General features: G+C 46.2%; 1 protein-coding gene across 5 annotated transcripts in view; it reads right to left on the reverse strand.

Moving 5' to 3' along the window:
* GRIA3 (glutamate ionotropic receptor AMPA type subunit 3) overlaps positions 1 to 22549 on the reverse strand; it is a 155684-nt gene that overhangs the window by 17821 nt on the left and 115314 nt on the right. For 3 of the 5 annotated variants that reach the window (XR_012589003.1, XM_074600603.1, XM_074600604.1), the window contains exons 12-14: positions 20462 to 20660; positions 4647 to 4894; positions 3972 to 4086 (exon numbers count right to left, since the gene is read on the reverse strand). Coding sequence is in view for 4 of the 5 variants with exons in the window: in XM_074600603.1 (XP_074456704.1) it covers positions 3972 to 4086; positions 4647 to 4894; positions 20462 to 20660 (562 nt within the window). In the remaining variant the exon portion in view is untranslated. The remainder of the gene's footprint in view (positions 1 to 3971; positions 4087 to 4646; positions 4895 to 20461; positions 20661 to 22549) is intronic. The other 2 variants (XM_074600602.1, XM_074600605.1) reach the window with 1 other exon arrangement.

A 22549-nucleotide genomic window follows, 5' to 3' on the forward strand; every position in this document is an offset into this window, starting at 1 on the left:
CAACTGAATAATTAGTTTCACTTAAGTCACTCAGCCTGCTACCGCTGTCTGCATCCCCTTTTGTCTATTTCTTGTTAAATTCCTATTCAGCCATCACTCAGCTCTGAGATGATAGGATTGTATAATAAACAAAATAATTAGTTTCCAAACTTGTAATACACTGTAACATATTTCCTGGAATATGTTTTTTTTTATAACTGCTATTTTGCATTCTCTCACAATTGAGAACTCAGCTCACACATATAAGAGAATATGAAGATGGTATAATTTTGCCATGAATTCAATGGCTCACGCTCATTTAGGAGAGCTAAGTGAACAAATCTTGATGCACGTACCAGAATGTCTGCACCAGCCAAGTCAGCCCACATGTATTGACGTGCACCACAGACAAATTATGTATGGCTGCAGCATGTTCCCCTTCAGACTTTTTAAATAAGGACCACTACCGAGATGGGGGAACTGCCTTCGCCAGGGCAGCACCGACAGCCAAGACGGTGCTGGGCAGACCGGCACCCTCCGCTCCACACCAGCGCTGGCACATACTGGTAGCACTGCAAATGAGACATATGTCAGCTGAGGCCTTTAGAACAATCTCATTAGAAGAGCACAATCTCTTTAGTCTTAAATTGCAAGTGGACTCCAGGAGCATGGAGTGCTCACAGGACTAACCTTACAGTCTGTGTAACCGAGTAGATTAAAAGAACCTGCAGAAAGTCAACTGAATACCTTTTCTTTTTCCCGCTGTACGACTCAAAATTCTTGTGAAATTTGAAGTCAGTGCTTAATTTTCCAATGGTGACGAAGATACGATAATGAGAGGTGAACTCACAACTGAGAATCATTCATCTCCAAGCACAGGCCAACGGCATGCTAAACTGCAGGGAGGATGAGCACGGGAGGGCATTTTCTGGGTGGCTGGGTCCTTTGTGGTACAACGATGGGCACTGGCACAAGCAAACAGGCTGCATACTTACCTCTGGCTTTCAGCGCAAGCTAGAATATCAGATTGCACAGAGGATTTAAGTTTAAGAAACTGGCACCATCAAGTCTGCAACTGCTACACACGACTCATTGGCAGTAGGTAGGAAGCGGCCAATTACAAACTCGGGGCGGCGATTTCCCAAGCCTGGGTCTCTACTGACGAAGCTGAGAGGTGGTCTGTCACCTTAGCCGGTAGAGAGAGCTGCCCCGAGTAAGTAACGGTCCCCGTGCCACCCTGTGTGATGGGGCGCAAGGTCTGCATCTCCACCTGAGGCACCTTCACCACCCCGTCCTCTCTGATTCCCCCCAGCTACCACCTCCTTTAAGGGAAAAGGGAAAAAAAGAACCATTTTGAAGTGACTCCTCTGAAATGCTCTATAAGTGAAGCCCTGTTCATACAAACAATTAACGGGAGAGGTGGGATGAGGGCAGCTCAAGCTTCTGGTGGAAGGACAGAGAGGAGGAGAGGTCGGCCAGCGAGACTGCTGGGGCCATAACGCCCGGAGGGCAGCACCGGTGCTCGCCTTCCCCGAGAGGGCAGCAGGGCTCCCCCGGGGCTGGGGCACAGCCTGAACTCGGGGTTAGTGGCTGCCCAGGGGGGTGTGCGCTGCCAGGATGGCATCTGCCTGTCTGCTGCAATGCCGCAGCACCACAGCCTGCAGCATTCAGTGCCTACAGAACCCCACCTCAAAAGAAAAGCCACTTCATAACTAAACAGCCCTTTGATTTACGACATCTCCAGAAACAACAACTAACCCCTTCACCACTTCCCCTAGCTTAGTCTTCTGTGGGACATCTTCTCTGACCCATGTTCTCCTCCCTGGGGACGTCTGCCAGCTGAGCTGTGCCCCCGAGAGCTGACATCTGTAGCTCAGAAAACAAGTCGTCCTTCATCACAGCGTGTTATGACGAACTGCGGAAAGACAGCGCTTTATGACTTACAGACTAAAACAGCAGAACACGTGTCCTCATGTTTGCTCCCCTGCCCTCTCCACTGGACACCTCCCACGGTATCCCAGCAGACCTGACTCCGCTCCCTTAACGCTCACTGACCAGGGCCAAGGGCTTGCTGAAGGATGGTATCGCTCTTTGTAAAAGGTCCTTCAGCACCAGCAGAATCAGAAGGATGGCCCTGCCCTAATTACGACCATTTTAAAAACCCTTTTTAGTTTCCTCAGGGCTGTGAGCATTAGTCGGCCGAGTTTAATTCAATGAACTCAAAGCACTGAAGTTCATTGACGCTGGTTTGTATAAAGAGTTTTTTTTCATGGAGGCAGCATTAGACAATGCGTTGCTGGATCCCAAGAGAATATTAAACATTTAATATACTGGCAAGTATAACAATATATAAAAATGTTGTGCCAAGGATGAGCAGCAGAGCTAAAAAGCATAAAAAAAGCTCGCACTCATCTCCAGGCTGCCGCTGAGCACTGCGGACCTCCAGCTACTGCACAAACCTGAACTGGAGAGCTTTGCCTTCCTTCATTATTCCACAGTGGCTTTTGCTAACATCAGAGATGAGCAGCTGAGCAATTTCCTACGTAGCCAACTGTAAGCAACTCTTATTAACAGAATGCAGCAGTAATTTGCAGCAATTGTCTGAAACCGTGGTTTACTGAAAATACTGTTATTATTGATTTTGGACCAAAGCTGAAGCATTTTTATAAGCGAGATTAGAAGTTATTGTTCCCTAAAGAACTGGTTTTCCTAGCCGTAGAAAAGTGTCACTATGAAAATTAATCTCAGTACTTTTCAGTATAAAAATGTCTTTTAAAATTATTTTCTTGGTAATTCCTGTACCCAAGGTGACCAACAGTACCCAGCCTGCTCCAGCTCCAGCTTCTCCTCACCAGGTTAAAGACCGCAGAAATTGCCAGTTTTACAGGGCAAGGCTGGCGATATGAAAGCACACTAGTTAACTTTTGCAATATACAAGTTCATTAAAGCAACTTCGAGAGTCCCGTGACCGTACGGGCTGCCTGAAAGACTGGGGGAAGCCTCAGCTCAGCAGACGGCAGTGACAGCTTTGCCACTGCTGTCACTGGAGCCAGGAATTTAATCCACATCTGTTCCAAAAGCACAGCGAACACAGACACAGTGCTCCTGCACAGGTGTCTGCAGAAGACTGGTCAGCGGCACAGAAAAAGTGACATCTGAATATTCTAGGCAAAACTACCAAAATCTTTTTCCTTAAGATTAATTTCCAGCTTAGCGCATCAACACACTTCCCTGTTGCAAGCAGCACACCTCTTGTTTCAGCTTTGCCTGCAGCAAGCTCTAGCTCCTTACATGTTCCTGTTATTGCTATTATTTTACCATTAATGGGTGACTGCCATCTCTGCGTAACATTACGTCTCTGCTGTGGTGGTTGCTTAGCTCTCATGTCTTGACCCCGGGCTGCGATTAGATGAGCAGCCGCCCCTTCCTTCCCTGAGCTACAGACCCAGCCAAGCAGCTCCTCCCCAGAGACCAGGCTTCCTCCCAGGGGCTCCGCTGGCACCAGCTCGACCCCTCCCCAAGAGAGCAAAGGCGAAGGGAGCCCTCTCGCCTGCAGGTCTGTGCTGGCACAGCTGATCCTGGGGTAAAAAGCCTCTCCAAGCCCACTCTGCATCACGGCTAGACCACGGAGGACTGGAGCCTTGTCCCCAGGGGTCAGTACGGTGGCCAGGGGTCATCACGGCTTTCTCGTACAGTTACAAGTACTGATTTGCTCTGCGTAGGTCCCACCAATAATGGACTTTCTATCTGTTAGTTAAATAAGGTTTCCAAGCTTGACCAAGCCCGCTGACGATATTAAATAAGACCATTTCTTTGAAAGAGCTACTGGGCAAGCCAATGGCTTTTTTTTTTCCCCACCACAATTATTCAAATGGTTTTAATCTGCGTTCTTTTGTTTTATTTTGTTTTGTTTTTTCCCTTGAGAAGTAAAATAACAGCCTTGCCGATTACTCTTTGCTAAGGTACCCGATTGTGGTGACATTGAGGCTGACCTTGGAGTCACCTCCCCCGCTGCCGCACTCTCCTTTGTCGTACCACCATTTGTTTTTCAATTTGTCCAAGAGGCCTTGCTCATTCAGTTTTAATACTGCCAGGTTAACAGCATTTCTTGAAACGATAAAACATAACTTGTAAGAAAAAATGCACAAATGCTTAGGAAATCGTAACGTATAAAAAAAGGAGCACAAGAGGACAAATTGGCTAAAATTTCACAGAACGTGGAGCTATCAAAATGTCTGTACAGCAAATACAGGGTTAAATATTGGAAGGTGGCATGGAGGATAACATTTGCTCAAAACTGAAGTGTGCGGGATGGGGAAATCGTCTTTGAGAAAAAAAGTAACAAGAACACCACATCATGCAGTTAACATTCGTCACATATGGCAGGTTAACTCGGCTTTTACCATTTAAATTGAAAAAGCCATTGAACTGTAAAATTAAAACAGCAACAAACAATCAGAAAGGACAACACGAAGAGAACACTAAAAAAATGGATGCATTAAATAAACGAAACCATAATTTACCGTCTTATTTAACTCCATGGAATATTGAAGATTTTTAAACTTTAAAGTTACCTCAAAATCCACAAGAAAGAAAATGACAACACAATACATCAGGGTAGGTGGAATACTATAACAACATGGATATTGTTATATTATTCCACCCACCTTAATGCTGAGCCTTTGGGGGTTGCTACACCATAGCCCTTGGAATCCAGGTTGCCGCCGACTTTCATGGTGTCGCAGGGCTTGCGCTGCTCGATGTACTCGTTCATCGTCGACTCCAGCAGGAAGGCAAACTTCCCCTTCGACTTCCGCACCCTGGCCACCCCGTCTGCTGTTGTTTTGGTGAACACCGAGGGCTCGGCCGACTTCATGTATGACCACATTTTCTCGTAGACGGCTATTTTTGACCTCTGGGAGAGACGAAAGGAGGGAAATGAAGAGCCATGTTGGCAAGGGCACAAGACTAAGCTCCTTGGGCTTATTTGGCTTAGATGCATAATTAACACCCTATAACTGTTTAAGGCTAACATACAAATAGTCAAGGTAGCTCGGGGAGAGACACACTGCCCCCTGAACAAATGACCAAACCATAAAATGGTTGGGGAGGAGGAAACATATCTCAGACATTTATTCTACTAATTGCCATGTAATTGGCAGCCCGGCAGTCAGGATGAGAAATGGTGCGTGCCCGTCCCAGTGCCTCGGTCCCTGCTCTGCGCTGGGCTTATCCGCCTGCCTGCTGCTTTGCCGCTGAACCAGAGGGAAGATGTTAAACCCTCCCTCATCCATCATGGCCAACCGATGCAAAAGAAGCCTCTCCTCTTTGCACAAATCCTCAGCGTTGTTTTTCGTGCTAACTTGCAGCTAGGAAACGCCAACATTTGCTTATTACGAGTTCCCAGCAAGGCAGGAGCCCTCTTTTCACAGTGGCAATGGCAGGTCTACGATACAGGAGACCAGGACAGCTCTAGTGGCTTCTAATAGTGATGCTCATATGCAGGATATAAACAGTAATGACGGAATCCTTTATGAACCAATAGTCAAACTTTCAAAATTCATTTTCACATTTTCCTAAAAGATAGCAAACACAAATATTACCAATAAGCTTAAAAAATTGCTGGTTAACTGCTTGTGGCTGCTTGTGTGTCGTGTATATATATTTTTTTTTTCCTGTTTTGAAACTGAGCCAATCCTAACAGCCTCTAGCTCAGCACACAGGTTTTGTAAACCTGGAAATGTTGAGAAATGGGTTACTTCCCCTTCTCCCTCTTTCCCACCAGTAACATTTAAACCACCCTCAGATCTTAAAGCCACCTCCAGGCTCTGAAGCGTTCGTACCCTGGACTACCGGTTAAACTTTCCTGCTTGGTCGACAGAAGGCAGTAATGCCAACCGTATTTCTCTAAACTCTAGAAATCCAAAGGATTTATATAAGGCTTTCGGTCCAAGCTGTGGGTATCTCAGATTTATGCCTCCTACTCCTTGCCAGTTTCCTGTCCGCAGCCTTCCCTGCAGAATGGGGATGAGGCAGGCAGTAGCTAAATCTAGTTCAGATTTAACAAACTTGTGGCAGAAGACTGTTAATGTCCATCAGCTTGATGATCAAGACATGCTTCCTCCTCATTCAGGACAATTTAATGTGTTTTGAATGCTGTAATGCTTAACAGCCAGCCCCCAAACCTTTCACAGGGAGTGAGCCCTGCCTTCCCCCGTCTTCAGATTAACATGCTCAGATAGTGTCGCTACGACAGATTGAGAGGAGCACAGAGGGCAAGATTTTGCTTTAATTATCCTTCCTGATGAGTTGAAAAACAACTGAAAATGCAAACCAATTAAAATCAGCTCAATCAACAACAGAAATCAGAGAGACAACAATACAGTGCAGCTTCGCTGGGAGCTGGCCGGGTGCGGGGTGTGAAAAACAAGCAAGAGGGATTTCAATGGAGAGCATTTCTTGGCTCAAGATGGGCTGTACGGCTTCATTTGTCTAGCATCGGGAGTGAAGAAGCGGCAGGAGGAAGGGGGATATAAATGGGGCCTGAAATAGTCCTTACGCAGGTAAAAGGAGTCAGGGGATTTGACTGGCTTCCCCCTGCAACAGCGAGCACCAAATACCCTGAGATGAGGAGAGTGGCTCCGCCTGGCTGCCTCTGCCAGCCTCCGACGGCGGGTTCGGAGAGGGCAGCTCCATCCCCAGCTGGCAGCGGGACCACAGGTCCTGCCCCAGGAGGGACGTCTCGCTGGGGGTCTCGGTCAGGCACCTGCGGGCCAGCAGCTCCAACACGCTGCTAGCTGCTCTGTCACCCACTGCCTGGTCTCCCGCTTTTCCAATGACCCCCTTGGTGCTCCTGGGCATTTCACACCTCCTTCCCCGCCGACAGCTGCCCAGGGCACAGCTCTGCTCCCAGGCACCCGCTGGACGGGCTGTGGGGACCCCAGAAGTGCCGGGAGGTGGCGGCTGTCACCGGCTCAGTAGCTGCCACCATCCTCATGCGCTTCAGGCAGCAGAGCCTGTGTGGCAGCTGTGTGCACCTGCGCAAGCAGCAGGCAGAGCAGGCAGAGTGGGCAGCGCGGGCAGCACAGGCAGAGTGGGCAGCAGAGACAGAGCGGGCAGCGCGGGCAGCACAGGCAGAGTGGGCAGCGCAGGCTGCACAGGCAGAGGACCGCAGTGCCCATGGCCGACCTGCCCGCTCTCCTCGTGCCGGTGCCTCCCGCAGAAAGGTAACAGAGGCAGCCTGGCTGGCCAGCACAGAGACTGCGAGAGCAACGGCACCTCTGGCGTGCCCTAGTTTCAAGGTGCTTGTCCTTACAACCTTCAGCTTCCTTTAACATAAATAATACAAACGCACCTGCCCATTTATGTTTGCAAATGGGCCTCTAAGGAACAAAAGACGCAAAAATACAGCTTTACTCTTTCTATCTCTCAGCAAGCTGAAGCGATCAGCCTTCAAAAATTGCGTATGCGCTACGGATGCTTTTGCTTGTTTTCCTCTGCAGAGTGTGCCTTTAATTACACAGATAAACCAGAATTTCTCTTCCTTTTCATCTTCTAACTCACACCGGAGTATCTGTCTTTAATAAGTTCTTTCATACCCTTTCCAGCTGGCCTGACTACCTGAAAGCAATTGCCAATACATCTGTGCATTGTTAATAATAACAGTTATCTGATGAGTGCCAACAGCACGCTCAGGGCTGCAAAATGGTCCAAACAAAGCACGTTCCCTGCTCCAAGGGCAAAGGGTGAATATCACCATTCATGCTTCAAAAACCCAAATTCCACGGCTCAAAACCAGATCTCTTCTCAACTTTAATAAATAGCCTAAGCTTTATAGTTTGCTCCCTTCATTTAACTCTTGGATGATGTAGTTAATGTAAATCAGTACATTTCTGTGTCATCATTGCCCACCTCTTCTGCCATGTGGGATTTTCATAATACCTTGTTATTATCAAATTAACTAAAGGATTTAGCAGAAGTAGACAAAAATGCAAGCTATCAATGAACACAGCAGGAACTCACTGGGAAAGCTTAAAATAAAATGCATTGGGCACAAGTTGGTTTCACAGCATCCAGAGCCTGGCTGGGGACATCTGGGTGAAGATCGATGGGTGTCACTAGGGAGGTGACGGGCTCTGGCCACTGTGTCCTGTTTGGTTAGCCCTGCTCTTTGCTAAGCCCGGCTTAGCCGTTCCCCTAAACTCCTGATAAGGCCAAAATAATGGTTTACGCTGAGGCTTCTCAGAGAGTCAGTGCCACCAGAGGAGCTGTGAAACCCGCAAACCCGCTCCAAAATGCTCAAGGGCGTTTTCTGCCCCAGGAGCCCGTGTTTTACACCTGGTCAACGACATAAAAGAACCAGTTGACTAAAGCTGGTCAAAGATGCAATGTGACAAAATGAAGGACGGTATTTTGAATAAATATTTTCCTTCTTCCAATTTTGCAATCACCTCAAAAAAACCCCCAGAAGTCCCTAGAAGTCTTTCAGAAAAGGAAAATTTATTTCCTTTCTAACTATAAAGCTGCAAATCCTGTGCTGAAAGAACATTTTCACCCATCTGTCCTCCTCTGCAGACATTCTCGCCGCCCCTGCCAGCCCCTGCCAGCGCCTGCGTGGCCCCCCCTGGAGTGTGACACCTGCGAGAGGGGCCAGACAGCAGGAGCAACCACAGAGGAAGGATTTACACTGCAAAATAAGGTAAGGTCTGATAGATCTGCACTACTGCTAGAGTTCAGAGGCAGTAAAACATTTTCCCTCTCATTAAAGTGTTACTTTTAAAGAGATATTTAGAAAAAAAACTTAAAAGCAAGGATTTAAACCAATTCAAAGCCCGTAAGTGCAGTAACTCCCTATGCTCTGCAACTCCTATTTCATTTCTTTGATATTGCTCTCAAGAAGTCTGTCACACACATTTCCTCAGGATTGCAAGGGGATATTATTATCATTTTTTTCTAAAAGCAACATTTTCAGTGTTTCATCTAGGCCTTGGGACACATTAAAGCATCTTTTCATTATCGCAGCCTTACTGCAGATATAAATCGAGCTGGCCTTTGCTTTGTCAATAGTGCCGGCTTTTTTCTTTATTTGCAGATGTTCATGCAGCAGTAGGATCACACACCTCAGCGCGAGGGCGCAGGCAGCTCCCGTTCATGTCAGCAGAGCCAGCAGCTCTCGTGCCGACAGGTCACTTCACTCGGCCTGCTACTAACCCATACCTAAACGCACGTTGCTTCTGGGTAGCAACACATTCATTTTAAATAAAAGAAGGTGCCAATTCAATCAGTCATAGAATCACAGAATGGCTCGGGTTGGAAGGGACCTTAAAGATCACCCAGTTCCACCCCCCTGCCCTGGGCAGGGACACCTCCCACTAGACCAGGCTGCTCCAAGCCCCATCCAGCCTGGCCTTGAACACCTCCAGGGATGGGGCAGCGACAGCTTCTCTGGGCAACCCGGGCCAGTGTCTCACCACCATCACAGGAAAGAATTTCTTCCTAATGTCTAATTGAAATTTCCCTCTTTGAGTTTAAAACCGTTACCCCTCGTCCTATCAAATTTTAACAATTTTAACACCGTCTTTCATTCTAATTCTTCTAGTTTTGATGCGTGGTTGGCTCCAGCACTGAAATGAAAAATCAAACCACCCCGCAGCGTGCCACCGCATCACGAAGTGCAGCTGGACGGGGCTGGGCACGCGTTATCGGCAGCGGGAAGGAGGCAGGTTTACATCTCAGTTGCGGTTCTTTCTTCAATCCATTCACCAACAACAAAACCCAGCACCGGCAAACCTGGCTCCAGCTGAGCAGAACCAGTTGCCTTGGTTTCACTTTTGCACATCCCAAACTGCCTAGGGATATACTGCAAAACCCAGCACGTCTTGGACGATTCCTTGACACTGGTTAAATTCAGCTCCAAAGTACCTTTGTGACTGAAGCCTTCTCCCATTGACCGAATTACCTTTCCCCCTCTGCAGACACCTGTCTCACGCTTCTGCTGAAAGTGACACTGCGTCACCTCCTGCACTACTGAGTAGTGGTGAAGCTATTATATTTGAAAGAAACAGCATTTTCCCTCTACAGTTCAAAGTATGTTACAGGGATGCCCTTTGCCTATTTGAGAATGTTTTGCCCTCTCTGCCACTTCTTCTGTGATCTGCAGGTCGTCTTCAAAATGCCCACCTCGTGCACCCTGTTGGCTTACTTTAAAATGACCGAAATGGACCTTTGTTTCTTATGTCAGGCACGAGCAAAGTGTTTCCCAGCAGTCAAGCTCAAAATGTTCTCTCACAGGTGATGACTGTTGGTCACCCCGTCATGAGCCAAATTTACCCAAATAAATTTTGCTTTTAAAATTAATGTAGATATTCTCCCTTTTCTTATTCTGTATGTTTAAAATTTTAGATTATACTGATGTTAAGTTTTTTACTCCTGTCTTCAAAACTATCGAGAGTGATAAAGAAGCTTAAAAAAGAGGGAGGAGAGAAAGAGATGAGGTTGTTCCCGTAATCCAGGAGCTGGGCTACACGGAGAGCATTTCATGCTGGGCAACATCCATGCAAGAAATGGAACAGGCATACTGGAGAGGGAGAAGACCCAAAAGGCCAGTTACAGCTGCCAGGTCTCGAGGCTGGGTCCAGGCTACATAAACTTTAATATACCTTGGAGTAGGCCAGCATCCATTGAAATGCAGCAAATCCAAGAGTGAAGCGCAGCAAATGGGAGTGAGACAAATGCAAAGCGGGGGGAGCATCCGGATCACGGCACGCACATGAAGGTAGGCTGAGACATCGATAAAGGATCCAAAGCAGCAGAGTTAGCACACTCCTCTGCTACCCCAGCCCTATGACCACTTTATAGCTCTTTAACAAGGGAAATTTATAGCCCTAGGTCAGACAGATGTTGCTGTTAGAAAACACAAAGGTCTGTACTAAAAACAGTGCAGGTATTTAATCTGAATAATACATGCTGCCTTTATATAGATGCACGCCTCACTGATATGAACTTAGGTAGTTAAGTGTGAACCTTAGCTTCATTATCATCACTCATTGCTTTTCTTCCATGCGTGCAATTAGCAGCTTCTACTGCAGCTAATGAATCTGGTAGCTTATGAACCATTAAAAAACAAGTTACTAAAAAAGGAGTGAAAAAATGCCAGAAGCCTGCCTTGGTACCACTGCTGTCCCTGGCTTGGGGGTCACTTTGAGAACTATCGGTTTTAGCAGTTTTCTTGGACTCTCAACAGGGCAAACTGCAAGGGAGTGGCTTCCACTGTCTTGGTCTTTCGGATAAGGCTTTGATGTGATGCCTTTCTGCTCCCCCGCAAGCCTGACGTCGAGTCACCCCGGCCACAGCTGCCTCTGGGAGGAGCGAGGGACAGTGCTCAGAGCCCCCGGCCCAATGCCAGCTCTGGAGCACATGGCGGCTGGCCTAAAGACGCTACATCAATAATCAGAACATGATAAATATTATTAGCAAAGGCCTGAGATTTCCAAGCTCCTTACTGTGAAGGAAAAAACAGGTCTCACGAAGGCCAGCGGGCACCATTAGTCCCCTTTCCCAAGTGCGGACATGAAAGCAGAGATGTCATTTACTGAAGGTCATAGGGCAAAGTCTAATAGATCAATGTCACAGCTTTTAGCCACAGATAACTTGTGATGCCAGCAATTTACTTACCTATATGGACAGAAAAATCAATCCCATCATTACACAAACCTCTTGTTTTTATTACATTCTCGGCAGAAGAAAGTAGGTCAGATGCCACGAGCATGCACAGGGCATTTCTCTTTTAGCAAGGCCAACCCCCAAACCTACCAAAACTCTACCTACAGTTTATAAAATTGTGGGATGCCACAGATAAGCAAGGTTCGGTATGTGTACGTAAACTAGTCTGCATATTTGTAGGAACACAGACTTCTTTGATAACATATCCATAAATGTAAAAGAAAGGGTGAACTGGTGAATATTATTTCACAGTCAAGTTTGGGATGGGACACATTGTCATGCTGGTGCGTTGTTCAAATTAATGATGTTAGAACTTCAGCTGTAGAAATGGTATTTTCCTTTCCCAGCTGGGGCAAAGGAGGCCCACGGAGCTGAAGGATTAGGCCCATGAGCCCCGGGGCCACCCGCTTTCCTCTAGGATCCCCTAAGCCAGGGTCCAGACAACCCCTGTACGGGGGCTGTGGGGACAGCTGCTGTCTCCCGGTGAGAGCCCTCTGAGCCCCCGTGACGGAGCAGGGCCAGCAGCCTGGCAGGGCGCTGGTGGCAGCGGTGGGGAAGGAGGGCCAAGGGCAGTGCTGGGGAAGCCGCCTGCAAAGCCCCTCCAGCCTTCAGCAACGCCACAGTTTTTCCACTCTTAACATACCCTTACACCCCCTTAACCCTTAACTTACCCTTACCCTTAACACCCTTAACATAGGGGCCTGATTACAAACGAAACTTTATCTTATAAAAATATTACAATATTGTAGGCATTTTCTTTTCCCGTGGATCACGGTAATTTTGAAAACGTGAACTTTGGCAGCAGGCAGGTAATGTGCTGTAACTGCTTTAGCAGACAGCTTTTCTGGAGTGAGCTCTGCTCCTACTAACAGACAAGCAAAGAGTCACTCTGGCTGGAACTAGACGTCGCTGACAGGTCGGTAACAGTCTGAGTAGCAAAATGTAAATCAAGAGTTTAAGATGTCCTTTCCTGGCACAGCACTGAACTTCAGACTACGCTCGTATTCCTCTCCTCACTTTATTGCTGCCATCCATTCCTCCCCATTGCAATACTGATGGGGAAATGAAAATGGAAGTCTTTACCAAGATTTTACAAGCTGTCTTTGTGAATCCCCTCGTGATTCACGGCCAGAGCCAGGCTCGGCGAGTGCTCCCCCCGAGGAAGCGCCCTGCGAGGCTGTGCGGGGTGAGATGGGGCTGGGCGGCACGGCTGGGGCGCAGCACGGCTGTGCTGTGCTCTGCACGCCTGTCTGTCTGTCTGTCTGCCTGCCTGGGGAGATGGAGGCAGCACGCACCCGAGCCGGCCGGCCGGCGGGATTACATCAGCCTTCAGGCTAAGGGGCATCTTTCCAGCAGTGACATATTTAGCAGAGTGGTCCTGTCTGGGCAACTGAGCAGCACACCAGCCCTGCTCTAGATTTGGCCCATAATAAATTAACAGAGAACGGCATTTCCAGCACACGATCTGAACACTGTCAGGTCTAATGAGCTTTCAGCTCCAGACAGAACAGGTCAATATACAGGCAATGATGGAGAAATCCCAGCAGACTGCAAGAGGGGATGTTTCATATTGACATCATTAAAGTTTCTAAACCTTCATGTATTTTCTAATTATGCAAAAATAACAGTAGCAGCACCGTGAGTAATTTATCAGCACCCATGTATTTTAAATGAATCCCTAACAAGCACGTATTAATGTGACACAGCAGCGTTACGTAAAGTAGGAGCGACTTGAAAAACCAGGGTCCTCGCTTGTCTTGAGCAATGTCATTATCATTATCATAGAGCTGCTCTCCAAAAAGTAGAGCATTCAAACAGCAAGTGATTTTTCCCCCAGGCGCTCTTGGCTTGGCCTCTGTGGTGCAGACACAGCCCTGGTGTTAACCCGCTGCGAGCTGCTGTGCCGGCTACACCAGGGGCTGCATCCGCACGCACCCCCCAGCCCAGGGAAACCCGTCACCTCCGCACCGCAGCCGGCAGCCCTGCTCCTGCTGACAGCGGCTTTGAGCAGTATCGAGACATGGGTGAGCTGGAAAGCCTAAACCGCAAACACAACTAGAGCTGATAGACAAACGCCATCTGTTATTGAAGATAAGGGAGAGATTTATTCAAATATTTGTTATTAAGTGTTGACTGAAAGCTTCGTTGAGTCCTGGCTTGTCTGCTGAAATGAGTGAAACAGTTCAGGCACCTTAACCCTGGTTGCATCCAAACGTTTCCTTTCCAAGGAGCAGATGATGGATGAGCTGTTAATTTCAGTTCCTGTAAGGATACATTTTCCTCTGCAATCCATAGGCCTAAAGACATTATATCACTTCATGGGAAACCATTTCTTTTGGAATTATGTCACATTTGATTTCCTGTTGTCTTTAAAACTGCCTGTTAGCCAAGTGGCAGAAAGGAGGTTCAACAGATGAAGAGCCTCCCTGCAAGTAGACCGTCTATCATTCATGCAACGGAGGGGCTGCGATCTCTCTGCACGCATACATTCACCTTTTAATACTTGTGCACACCCCCACCTATATCAAACAGGGAAGGGAGAGAGAATATATGGGTAAATAATTTTTTCACAGTTTCTGTGCTGAAAAACAGGTAAACCACAGTAATTTTTCCGATTAATTGCTGCCACGTTGCCCATCAAAGATCTATACAGCTCGTATTTGAAGCTATCACTTTTCTGTGATGTTCCATTCTTTAAAGTCCATAAATACAATCACACTTCAATATTTTTGTCAGGCATTTATTATGATGACTGTGGTGTTTTGCTCGATGCCAAGAACACAGAAGGCTTAAAACTGCTAATCATAGTTTTATCCAAAGGCAAAAGCAAAGCATTTGTATGAATGCTGTGCTAGAAACAAGCCCTTCATCTTCACTAGCAAAATAAATTTTGAAATTAAAAATCAAAGAGTTTAACTACAGATGAAACCCTTAGTGCTGCGTGCATAGAGTTTACTATGGTGTTTTTAATAGGCTCTAATGATGATCTCAATATCGTTTGATTGCACAGAATGCATAAAAATCGCACGGCAGCTATTGGTTCATAATTCAAGGCTTTTCCCTACTTAAGCCGCTTGCTGGTAGAATTTATTTCCCTTAGCTCTTGTCTTCACACAACCTTATCATCAGAGGAAAGCAATGAGCTCTTTATCTTATAACTGGGTGTAATACGCTGGTGCTTCAGAGCGCACTACGGTCATTATTTCTCCCTCTCCTCATAATGGGTCTGGGGTGATGCTGTGCTCCCGCCCGTGGGACCAGCCTCGCCTGCCACAGCCTGCCCTCACCCAGAGCCCCGGCAGGGACCAGCACAGGGCATCCTCTCGGCACGCTGCCAGCTGGGGTGGGATCCAGCGGCAGATCACTCTCTGGAGCTGGGAGGGACCCACCAGTGTCACCAGTGCCACTGCAGCTCCACGTCGTAGAGCCCGCTACAGAGCACCGCCTGAACAGCAGTTCAGTTACCCCAAGCGCTGTTAGTGGAAGGTATTTCAAAATCCTTTTGATGGGTTTAAGGAACTTTTTTTGATTTCCAAGGAATTTGGGGTCAATCTGTTCATTTGTTGTTTGACTGCTTTTTTTCAGATAAATGTTTACTTTCCACTAATCTGTTGTTTTTTTCTTTTAACAAATTGTTTTCTATACCGGCTTTATTTTTACCAGCTAAACAAGCTGTACTTAATGTTCTTTTCAAGACGTACCTCACCAGTCCTCTTACCATATTTACATGCTTTTTCTGGTACGTGTTTCGATGTCAAAGCATCTTTCCTCAGCATGGGCAACCAGAGCTGCAGACAGACACACAAAGGCTCTTGCCAGGGCATCTTGTGCTTTTATATCTGCTCTTGCTGAAGTACTCAGACTTGATGAAATCAAGAAGAGAGAAAAAGGGCGACCAACTTAGGGGCCATCCTTAGCACGACTTCCTGTGTCCTAAAAATCGTAGGTTTATGTCATATCTTATGTATATATGAAGTCCAGAAAGGCCTCACATCTGAACCTGGTTTGGAAAGAACCACTTTTTGAGAAAACTGATGGAGAGGTATTTCAAGTATGGAATGTGCCCACAACGGAGTGGAAGAACGGTGTCGCCTTCTCGCAAAACATTAATTAAAGGCAACACATTACTGAAGTGTCTGGGCAGGCTATCCAAGTGCAATGAGCAGTGAAGCCTTCGCACAGGAGGCACAAGCATGTGCAGAGTCCTCAAGTCAACTGTCACTCCCATGTGTCCTGAAATAACGGAGACTTCAGCCTTAGCTGTGAATATCGTACCGTGTTGCAAAAAATTCCTAAAAATAATATCTGAAGTATCTAAGCTGTGCTTGAAGGCTGTCAGCCTGTTTGATTTCTCCAGGCACTGAGCCTAAAGTCTTTATCGACAGCAGAAGCAACGTCAGCGTCAAACTCTGTCCAATACTCATGAACATCAGTGTCAGGTAGCAGTAACCAACTGCAAGAGCAGGAACCCTTATGTCCGAAAGATCTTTGGCCTTTCTACAGAAACTCCTAACAGGCCTGGCAATTAGTTCCATTTCCAGGAGAAAGAATTAGGAACTGCCTTCAGAGCCACAAGTCATTTCATGTGAGGCACAGGAGAGCCACTGTCAGGGACATCCTTGAAACCACTGCTGAGAAAAACACAGAAGTTCTACAATAAAATATCCGTCCTTTGAGGCCTCCTTTGTCCTCTTAGTTTTAGTTAACTACATTGGTAATGGTGTGATACGAGCTGCCTGCAATTTCCCACAAAAGCAGGAAGGACCTAATGCAAGATCTTGCTAAATGTCACCTGCCTCAGTATTTCAACCTGTAAAGTCTTGTCACATCAGATCAATTCTGAGGATACCTTCTGAAATTTCAGGTTTTCAGTAAAGTGTTCTAGTGAGTCAGCTGTGTTTGTGTTTTTCACTGATCAAACACATACTTTGCAAGTTATTTTACAAAAGCCTCTTAACACAGATATCTGCTACCAATTAAAAGAAACCACCAAAAATTCAAGAGCAATTTACATTTCTAAATGTCTAGAAACAGATTCTGCTTCTAGTGAAGTTTAAATACAGCCAAGTTTACATAAGAATTACTGATTGGTTATAAAGGTCATGCCTTTTGAATATATGCATATTGGAGGTCTGAAACCGATTAGACTGTGGTATTATACTTAGGCTCAGTGCTGAATTTGGATTAAATGGTGTTATATTGATTTGATGAGCTGCTCAGATATGCTGAAGCTTTAATTGAATGTATTAGAAGATGTTAATTCTAACAGATACGCCTTTAAAAGTAGTAGCTTAGTGATTTGAAATTGCTGTCTACTACAGGCCTTTGCCAGTTTTCACAAAAGAGGAAGAGGTATTTTGGAGTCCCTAATCTGAGGCTGCATGTTAATAAATATCTAAGGAGAGGTTCTTTCTTTTCCTTTTCAATATGGATGAATGCCCTTTGAAAGCCAAAAGGGAATTGATGTAATCTATTGATTGCCATTTAAATGCCTTTATAAGCTAATTAGTGCAAAACATAAAACGTTTCTGAGCAGAAACAAGCAACAGCCACGCAAACACAGGAAGGCTCATCTGGTTCTTAGATATACCGGGGTGACAAATGCCCTGATGCAGAGAGTCACCAACAAGCGAGGAGTGTGAACAGTGCCTGCTGTGAAACTGTTATAAAAAATGAGCTCCCTTGTTGCAACCGTGAGAGCAATGTCATGCCGACAGCAGTCATTGTGTGCGCTTGAAACAGCAATGGCGTATCGAGCGTTAATCTACGGTGCTGGGATAGTGACTATCTGGGAGACATTGCGATGTTTAGGGAAACAGCCAACGCTATAAAATAGGTCACTAGCTGGAGTCTGCCCAGGTCTGAAGTGGCTGAAAGTCATTACCATCTGTTCATCTGAAATGAGGTGCTGCTTTTGTTCCAGTTCCTACCAGATAGGTATCCACACCGTAAAAGAAACCTTCAAAAGTGTTCCTAGCTGGAAATGGGGTTGGCAGGAAGGAGCCACGGACTGCAGGCTCTAAAGGAGCTCCTTCTAGCACATGCAGACAAGATGGTGGGTATCTGAAGCTCATTTATGTGCTGTCCCTCTACAATGCATTAGGAGGCAATTTTTCCTTGCTGTTGTCAGTCTGGCACGTTTCACTGGCCGACAGCAGCCATTAAGATCAATACCTGACTAATACCTTTGTTTGAGAAACATTTTATCTTTATAGCTCTGGGAAGAGATACCCACACAAGCTTCTTTAGGGGATCTTCAGAGACTATCCTGCTTCTCCTGTGTGAAGCCATGGCCCAGCTACAAAGCCAAGTTACTGTTCGTGGTGCCTCTACACATCTGCTGACCTCCTGCTTAGAGCCAGGTAACTTCTCCCATCTCGAAGGAAGATTTAGCTACCTCTCATGTGCCACAGCCAGAGTGTGTGTACATACACGTGGGCAACCCATGTAAGTAAGGACTGCACTAACCTGCCCATGTAGCCATCCCCTCAGTTAGAAGCTGCTTTTCTCACTGGGTAGATGATCCTGACCTACTCAGCCAACTGTTGCTTACATCGGTTAAATGCTGGTGGGGAACGGGAGCCTTTTTCTGACTCAGACCTCAATCACTCCCACTGATGCCCCAGTAGCAGTGAGAAAAGAGCTTACAGGGAGAAAAGTATCCCAAACCACAGAGCATGCATAGTCTGTGCAGCAGGCGCTCAGAAACCAACTGTTCTCTAAGAGTTATTTCAAGTTTCAGCCATCATTACCATCTTATTAAGTAGCTAATAAAGACTGTAGAACGAAGTATTTATGTGAACATATGCTTTTAATCTATAGCAAAGCTTTTGCCCTTCTCAAAGCAACTGAAAAAGACTCTAATTACAACAGTTTCATGGCTGCATTACTCTATTCAGATTAATTACTCTGCAAAAGTTAATACAACTGAAATTATGTTGTGTGCCTTGAGAACGCCGAGGAGAGAGAAGCACCACTTAGGGCCCATTCTCCTTCCCTCTTGGCCCATCCGGATCACCCAGAGCAGGCGTTACGCCCCGCTCCACCACCACCGGGGCTCTGCTCTCCTCCTTCCCCATCTGACTCCTCTCCCTGGCAGCTCCTGACAGATCATCCTCATTTACAGCCCTGCTTTCTCCAGCACCAGCAGAGAGTCACAGCTCATCTCAAGACTATTAACAGCACAACAAAGTATTCATACATTTACTAGACTTTGTATCCTTTCACACGGAACACTCATTCCTTTGATCTCTCCGTGAGAAGAGATTTCCTTGTTATGTCAAACTATTAAGGAAATGAAGAAACACCCCCATACAAACCCTCTTTCTGTATTAATGGTAAAAAGAAGATTCCCCCCCCCCCCGCCCTAAGAACAGTATAGTGACTGTTAACAGCACCAATATTTCTAATCAAGTTGTGCTACCTCTTCTGACAGGTCCAGTCAACTCATTTTTGCTGTGCAGATAATGCTGCCTCAGGCTGATAGTTAAACAGAATACAAATTTTTACACACTCATGTCACCCAAGGTCAGTGTTTATCTTACAGGATTCTAATACAAACAGAAGCCGTTGTTAATCAAACAGAAGCCACCACAGTTAATTAAGAACTACTGAGTATCTATTTTTATATAAAGATACTACATATAAGTAAGGGAGAGTACAAAAGTTCCACAAAATACCTTTGCATTCACTTCCAGCTTTACATTAGATTTATACACACATGTATGTGTGTGTGTGGTCGTGTAGTGAAATTTTAAGCAAATTCAAGAGCCATCAGTATTTGATCAGCCTACAACAGCAAGGCTTTTTTTGTCTCCCTCCTCCCGCACACTTGCACCTGGCCAGTATTCCTGACAGGCAATAATTAGTCCTGCAGCACTGACCACTTTCCTATACAAAAAAATGGTGCGAATGGCATCGGATTGGCACTGCCGAGAGAGGACCAAGAGCTCCCTGAAAGGGCTGAGCATTTCAGTTCGCCCTTGGAAAGGCCAGAAATAAGAGCTTTTCAGGTCGCAGCTTTTTTAGATACATAAAAGTGGTCTGAGGTCACATCTAGAGTTTTTAATGACCCTCAGCAAACTCTCAAACTTGTGGCTTGGCGAGTGGAGAAAGACAGGACAATCTTAAATAATAAGCATATACTCGCCCCTACCCCCAAATATTGCAAACCCAGCGTTTCCCTAACCAAGGCGAACACACACCAGCGTTCTGGGGTACAGTTTCACCCCTGACTGCTTCATACAGCCACAGCCAGATGCTGGCGAGCAATGAAGACACAGCAACAACAACTGCAGCCATCAATGCACCGTACAGAAACGAAGGGCAACACATGCCTCCCATCCCCCTTCGCATTCTGGCAAGTGAACACCGATGTCGGATGGCATTAACGGCTGCCAGCTGGGCAAACCGAGCAAGTAGGTCAAGAGCATCACTCCTCCAAGAGTCTCCTTTGCTAAATATTGTGCTAACGACTGCATTATTGCTCATCAGACCGAGGCTCTGAAACTGGTGTTAAAAAACCCCTTCCTGTGATAGCAGAGGTCAGCTTTTCCATCTTGAGATGTTTCAGGTTGAGCAAAATCACCTATTTTTGATAAAAATGCCTTTTGCTATTAAAATCCGTGCTCAGGCCTGTCCTGATTGCACAAAGCAGCTTTCATCAGAACACCTATTACAGCTGGGTAAAAACAAACGACTGAAACCCATATCTAGGCACTTACAGCTTAGAAAAGCTCTGATGGAGATTTAACAGACTTACTCTGAAGAATTCTTTGGTTGAGCCTGAATCCAGAGTGCCATAGGCTATTTCAGTTTGTTTAGCCAGGTCCTCTGCACTCTCTATGGGAGAAACCATCCTTTCCACCGTAAGGAAGGCAGCAAGATTAGCAGTGTAGGAAGAGATAATGATGAGAGTGAAGAACCACCAGACTCCTCCGACAATTCGCCCTGAGAGAGATCTATGGAAAAACAACACATCGTCAAATTGCTTTGAAGACATTCCTTGATTTTTTTTTTTCTTCATTGAAGAGAAATTCACATGCGCAACCCTTTTGTCCAGGCCCTCCAGGTATCTGGGATCAGGCAGACTGAGCTCTTCCTCAGGAGAGCAAACTCGGTGTGCACCTGGCCTTACCTAGTTAAACTCTCTTGCCAGTCTTTCAGTGAAAACAAGGACAGGCAATTAAGAAACAATTCATCTGAGCCAACTGGATCGGAGGCTTGGAGAGGAACAAGCTCTCCTGACTTCCACAGACCTTTGCTGGAGAAGTCTCTTGCAAGACTCTTCTCTGCTTGCCCAGCCTCTCCCTGAGGCTGGATTTGCTGCCGTGACATGCCAGCATCACCTCTCTTTGGGGGCTGCCCAGCTTGCAGGACTCAAATGTACTTTTACTGCATCGACTCTCAAAACATAAGATGTCATGAACTGCAAAAATGAATGTGAGTAAACACGCAAAAGAATAAACAAAAACGATCCAGTATCCTTCTCTCATCACAACCTAGCAGGCATTACAGACTGAATCTGCATATTGAAGTGAGGAGAGAAGCCGGTTTCTTTATGTTTTATGTTAATTAAAATGTGCATGTTGCACTGTTCCAAGTCAAGTGTATTCCCGCTTTATAACCACCAGAGCAACCGAGAAGGAAGCAGAAAAAAATTTAATTGTGTTTTGGTTTTGTTGTCTTTTTTTTGGTTTTTGTTTTCTAAAAGGATCCATAAGGACTAAAAAAAAAAGCCTATTTGTAAACACATAATTACAAAATGCCTAGCGGTCAGGAAGTCTAGATCCTGTCACTAAGAGCTCTTGATGCTTTAAAGCAATTGAACATCAGGCTCAAAATATTTGTTCAGGGCTGAAGGACGCCAGTGCCACGTCACTCAGCTGGGCAGGGGATTTCACCACCACGTACAGCGCTTGTTCTTCAAACACAGCAGCACGTTGACCAGGAATCATTTCAGCAGCTGAGACAAAGCTATTGCATTTGTTTTCCCTTAGCTCTACTGATACCAGTGGAGGAGAATCAGTACATTAAGTCCGTGGAACCTGGGTGCTGTAGTCCCCGCTTTGTGTGAAGGGAAGAAGCAGAAAGCAAGAAAACTCTTACCTGTTTATTTGTTTCCTTCAAGCCCCTCTGTGCCATCCCCAGACAGTGGGTACAAGTTGTCCTACCAACAGATGGAGACAGGAAAAAAGCAAAAGTCTCGTGACGTGCCCCCAACCCGCCCACACAGGGGGGTCGGCTGGTCAACTGCCTAGTCTTGGCCAGAGCCTGAGATTGCCTGAGCCATTAAAAAAAATCCCATTAAATTATTAAGAAAAAAAAGAAAGAAAAAAAATAATCCATCCAACATTAAAGAACACACCAAAGAAAAAAAAAAATCGCCAACACAATAAGAACAGAGAAAGCAACCTGGAATAGGTTAGAGGAATGTGGAGAAACAAACTAAGAAGTGAAGCACTACTATTCTCCACTCTCCTCTGCCCAAGGAGCTGAAGCAGCAGCTCTCACTGAGAGGGCAGATGCAGGCTGGTTCCTATGGATTACAGCATACACCCCGTGCCAGCGCCGTTAGCACTCCAGGGACTGCTGCATCGAGTCCGTACCAATGTGCAAGGTGGTTCAGGTGGTTACAAAGCTTAGGGAAGCCTGAGGAGTGAAGCATCATCTCTTCGTCCATCAGGAAGCAATGACTTTCGAGGCGTGAACTCTAAGAGACATGGCCATAACTCTGGCCTGTGTGGGCTTTCCCAGGGCAGGCACACACCTGCCAGATCACCGACAAATGCAGGAGCCTTCCCTGCCTCTCTTGAGGGCCTCCCAAGCGGATAAAAGGCCTCCAAGTTTC

Source organism: Larus michahellis, chromosome 9 (genome assembly GCF_964199755.1).
Source record: "Larus michahellis chromosome 9, bLarMic1.1, whole genome shotgun sequence".
Classification (NCBI taxonomy): Eukaryota; Metazoa; Chordata; class Aves; order Charadriiformes; family Laridae; genus Larus; species Larus michahellis.